The sequence below is a fragment of the Mus pahari genome, chromosome 15 (genome assembly GCF_900095145.1).
Source record: "Mus pahari chromosome 15, PAHARI_EIJ_v1.1, whole genome shotgun sequence".
Lineage (NCBI taxonomy): Eukaryota > Metazoa > Chordata > Mammalia > Rodentia > Muridae > Mus > Mus pahari.
Window position 1 is genome coordinate 20,911,980 of NC_034604.1, and position 5,795 is coordinate 20,917,774.

General features: G+C 39.3%; 1 protein-coding gene across 2 annotated transcripts in view; it reads left to right on the forward strand.

Annotated features, from left to right (window-relative positions):
- The window catches only part of Kiaa1328 (KIAA1328 ortholog), a 288,560-nt gene that overhangs the window by 116,409 nt on the left and 166,356 nt on the right, over window positions 1-5,795 (forward strand). For both annotated transcript variants that reach the window (XM_021214774.2, XM_021214775.2), the window contains exon 6: window positions 1,528-1,655. In XM_021214774.2, the coding sequence (XP_021070433.1) occupies window positions 1,528-1,655 (128 nt within the window). The remainder of the gene's footprint in view (window positions 1-1,527; window positions 1,656-5,795) is intronic.

A 5,795-nucleotide genomic window follows, 5' to 3' on the forward strand; every position in this document is an offset into this window, starting at 1 on the left:
TGATCTTTGACAAGGGAGCTAAAAACATCCAGTGGAAAAAAGACAGCATTTTCAACAAATGGTGCTGGCACAATTGGCTGTTATGTAGAAGAATGAGAATTAATCCATTCTTATCCCCTTGTACAAAGCTCAAGTCTAAGTGGATCAAAGACCTCCACATAAAACCAGAGACACTGAAATTGATAGAGGAGAAAGTGGGGAAAAGCCCCTAAGATATGGGCACAGGGAAAAAAATTTCTAAACAGAACAGCAATGGCTTGTGCTGTAAAATCAAGAATTGACAAATGGTACCTCATAAAATTGCAAAGCTTCTGTAAGGCAAAAGACACTGTCAACAGACAAAAGGGCCACTGACAGATTGGGAAAGGATTTTTACCAATCCTAAATCTGATAGAGAACTAATATCCAATATATACAAAGAGCTCAGGAAGCTGGACCCAAGAAATTCAAATAACCCATTAAAAATGGGTTACAGAGCTAAACAAAGAATTCTCAACTGAGGATGCTCCTTTTATAGATACTGCTCTATTGATAAGTTGATGGACATTGAGATTCTTGTTGCTTCTAAGTCACTATGAGCAGGGCTTCAACCATGTATGAGTTTTTGTTTTTAGGCTTTTAATTTTGTTGGATAAATTGAACTTATTGGACTATGTAATAAATTTATCTTTTAAAAAAACAAACTACATTATGTTCCAAAGTAGCAGCAAACGTACATGTCTGTTAGACTGGAACAGACTAACACTTGAGCATACCCATGTTATACTTGCCATCAAAAATCTTTGGCTGAGACTGTCCAACGGGATACAAAGTCCTTTTCTCTTTATGCTTTTGATTTGCCTTTCTCTGATAGCAGTTGTGGGTACCATCTTTTACTTCTTGGTCATCAAAGTATTTCTTTTGAAAATTTCCTCAGAACCTTTGCCAGTTTTAAAAATTAGAATAATATTATTTATTATTGAGTTGTATGAGCTGTTTATATATTCTGAGTATTGATGCTCTATCTTATGAATGATTTCAAAGTATTTCAATTTGAGGATTTTTTCTTTGCAATTTCTCAATCCTGTGTCTCAAAGATGCACTTGTATAATTTCTTCTAAGAGTTTGAGAGTTTTAATTCTTAAATTATTGGCTTCTTGTCTTTTTAATTTCCTTTCCTTTCCCTTCTAACAGCATATGGATGTATTGCCCCAGTCCAGCCTTGAACTCATGATTGTCCACAGGATGTTTGAACCTCTTGAATGCTGGGGTTGCAGGCATATGCTCTGTACCCTGCTTCATCTGATTGTTTACATAATGTGATGGGAGTTCCTCTGTATAACTCTGCAAAGAAACTAAGAGAAATGTCTCTTCACTCTGGTGATCAGTAGTACTTTATTCAAATCATTGCTTCATGATGACCCATGTACTTTTTTATCTGATGATTCCATAGCACCTACTCTGGCCATATATTGTTGTACTTTTCTCTCTGTTTTGTTTATGATATCTATATGTGAATCAGTTTTTTTCCTTAATTTGCATTCTTACCTCTTCAGCTACAGTATAGAGAATGCCAAGAACTTCTAAGTCTCTACCAGAAGTACCTATCGGAGCAGCAAGAGCAGCTTACCCTGTCCCTCTCAGAGCTTGGAGCTGCTAGAGCGCAGGAGCAGCAGGTAAGTGGCCTCTTTTGATCCAAAAGTTTTTCCTTTTACATAGACAGTCACATGTGGTGCATGTTGTTTTAAATTTCATACTTATCTCATGGCCTCCATGTCTGTTGACTTCCTCTTTCCTTGCCTATTCCTATGAGTCCAGTGATCATAAAAGAAACTTGAAGTAGGAGGTGAGTACTGGGGACTTTTGATTGGGTAAGAATGTGTATTGACCTGTTACTTTATAAATAGCTGCCAGCCCTTTGTTAAACATGAGTGTTTGGTGTCCTTTTGGAAAACATTAATATTCCTGTTTTGATTCTAGTTCTTAGAATAATAAATTATTTGGTGACTTCTGTATAAGCTTCTATGTATTATATTTATAAGTAATTACCTATCAAGTGATGAGTAGTGAGAACCTTGCCTTTTATGATGTAAAAGCAGGTGTGTGAGCCACACATTTAGCCTTCTAACACTGATACTTGATGTCTTTGTTCTTATAGAGTAAATTTTAAAATGGATAGAAATAACCCTTATCTTAAAAGAAAGGACCGTGTCATATAACATCATTCATACTACGCATGAAAATACAGATAATGTATATACAAGTGCATGTGGAGTGCACATGATATATATTCCATCAGATTATTAAAATCAGTGAAATGAAGCAGGCACAGAGCATGTTCCCCATCCATGTTCCCCAAATAGCATCAAAACCCCAAAGGTCAAACTGGAGGATTCCTTGCATACTCTCTAAAGAACATTGCTATTCAGCCTGGATACAGCTGCTTTAGATGGGCTAAGAGTTTTGCTAATGGAACCCTAGTTTTGAACCTAACATTGGCACATATGGGAAAGTAAAAAAACAAACACAAACAAAAACCCAACAATATTAATATCACTGTAATATGACTTAGCTGAGATATTTAACATAGACCATTTTTAGTCACAATTTTTTAAAGAAATGGTCAAATTATTAATGGCTTACTGATACTTTGGTTTGGAATTTTATCTCTCATTCTGTTTTTTGAAAGCTAGATTGTACAGTGGCCATAGAGGAATGTTGCATTGTTTCTATGTATGTCTTCACTAATCCGAAAAGAAGTTGACGACTGTCTATGCCTCCAGAGCTTGTAAAGATCAGATCATCCTTACATTTCTGCTCATGCCCTTGGCATGACAGAGTTGAGGGAGACAGCACAAAAGTAAAGACAACTTAAGAAGGGCATGTGGAGGACACATGGAGCCTTTCATTTAACAAAATTAGCAGAGCCTTAAAACCGTAGGAGCATAGACATGATTATTAAAGTAAAAGGAAGGAAGTGCCACAGCACTGGCAGGGAAAACAATTGTTGATGCCTGATAGGAAGTTTCTAAGAACAGCTAGAAGAGGCCAAACAAAACTTAGTAATAATTAACACTGCCACACTTAACTTGACTCTTAAGAGGTGTAACTAAAAGAGAGACTAGAAGGAAAATGTCAGCCAAGACTGTGTTGATAATGTGCTCTCAAAAGAAGATAGCTGTGGAGTAGGCAGAACACTTGCCTAGCACGTGTGAGGACTTAGGTTTGGTTTCCAGCTCCAAAACAAGCAAACAAAAAAACAAAAGGTATTGCTTTTTTCTCTTAGTCCAGAGAGCTTTTTGAAATATACATTTCAAGTCTTTGTAAGCTATCCCATATCTGTTCTGGGAACTGTACTCAGTCTTCTATAGCAAATGCTCCTGACTTCTGAACCATCTCTCCATGTTGTGGGAAATATTACAAAAACAAAACAAAACAAACAAAAAAGAACCCAACCGCTCACCCCACCCCCCAACTCTCCGAGGGGTCAGACCACACTCTCACGATCTAGCCGCAGCCACCACCAACTCTCTGGAACTAGCTCCCACTGTGACAGATGATTGCTGTGTACCCAGCTCTCCTTTGCTTCTACCTGGCACCACTGCTTCTTCCTCAGCCATAAACCCATGTTGTCGGCAATCCCACATTCCAGCAACTAAATGGAACCGCCAGCCTTGTAGTTGCATACCACAATACCCAGTAACTAGATGCTAGTACAATAATTTCAGAGCCAATTGATAATGATAAAAGCTTTATCCCAGTATTTCTAACCTTGTAAAATCATAGCTACTTGAGGTTGGAAAACGCACGGCGGGTACGTCAGCAGCCGCCTCCCTTCTCCTCCTCTACTCTGAGAGGCTCTCTGTCTCTGCAGCTTTTAGCTCTGCCTCCCTTTCCCTGTCCAATCACAGGCCTCCTCTACACTAATGTAATTGGACAGGGAAAATTCTGCAACATCTCCAGACCTTAGAATTTTTCTAAACCATGTATGTTTTCAGCGAGTACTTGATGATCAGGTTCTAAATTGTCTTCATAAAACATAAAAATGAAGTTGTGACTTAGTGGTGACTTCTAGGTTCTGTTGATTGACTTTAGAAAGGGAAAATAAGTTTCTTTTTTATTAAAGAAGAAGCAGGGTATAATTACAAATGAAAAAGATGCTGTGCAGATATGTGCACAGACTAGTTGTGTAAACATTAAGAATATACTAGATTTCATAGTGAGTAAAGGGATGGCAGGAGTCAGACCAGGGTTGAATTTGGTCTTGGGTGAAGGGTTACTAGGTCTTGAATCCATAAAGACAATAATGAAAGAGGAAAAAGAGTCTTAAAGGAGAGTTGGGGATAGGGGCAAATACCATGCATAGACCAAGGCTAAAGTGATGGCTCGGTAGTTAACAGCAAATACTGTTCTTACAGAGGGAATGAATTGGGTTCCCAGTACCTGTATCAGGTGGCTCATAGTCTATAATCCATAATTCTGTTCTAGGAAGATCATATGTCTGTGGCCTTCACAGGCACCCACGTTCATACACGTCACATACACACACACACACACACCCCACACACACATACACTCATGGACATACACACATACACAGGCACCCACATTCATACACGTCACACATCACACACACACACACACACACACACACACACACACTCGTGTGCATACACACATACACAGGCACCCACACTTACATGCACATAAACATACACATACAGTCATACACATACATGCACACACACACATACACACACAAAGTTTAAAAGTAAAATAATTCTCAAAAGGGAACACTCATGCCATGGAAGAAGGGCAGACTACTTAGGGGAGGGAGTGGCGTATCAAAGGGGGGCATGGGCGAGGGCAGTAGAGAGAAGGATTAATGAAAACAAAATATACATGAAAATTCCATGATGAAATTCACTGGTTCATAGATTATTCTTAAAGAGCTAATTATAGTCTGAAGTGATAGATGAAGAGACTTTATTCCAAATTTAAAAGATGTTATAAGGACCAGAGGTAAAAACAAAACTAGGAATATTTTAATGGCTTTAGTATATTGAGGCAAACATTGGATCTCACCTAATCAATAAATATATAACTATTGCTGAAAAAATAGAGGCCTAAGAAAGTCATGACAGATCCTTTTTGTGAGTGCTCCATAGCCTCAGTAATAGTTTCAGGCCTTGGGACCTCCCCTTGAGCTGGATCCCACTTTGGACCTGTCACGGGACCTTTTCCTCAGGCTCCTCTCCATTTCCATCCTTGTAATTCTTTCAGACAGGAACAATTATGGGTTAGAGGTGTGACTGTGGGATGGCAACCCCATCCCTCACTTGATGTCCTGTCTTCCTGCTGGAGGTGGGCTCTATAAGTTCCCTCTCCCTGTTTTCAGGAATTTCATCAAATTCTTTCCTTTTGAGTCTCACCTCCCAGGTCTCTGGTGTATTCTAGAGGGTTCCCCCAACCTCCTATTTCCTAAGGTTGCCTGTTACCATTCTTTCTGCTGGCCCTCAGGGCTTCAGTCCTTTTCCCTCATCCAATACCAGATCAGGTTCCCCTCTCCCCCACCCCCACTGCCCCTCCATCCACTTTTCCTACCAGGTCCCTCCCTCCCACCCCACTTGTGATTGCTTTCTTCTCTCTCCCAAGTGGGACTGAGGCATCCTCACTTGGGCACTTCAGCTTGTTGAGCCCTTGAGTTCTGTGGACTGTATCTTGGGTATTCTGTATGGGTTTTTCTTTTCTTTTTTTTTCTTTTCTTTTCTTTTCTTTTCTTTTCTTTTCTTTTCTTTTCTTTTCTTTTCTCTTCT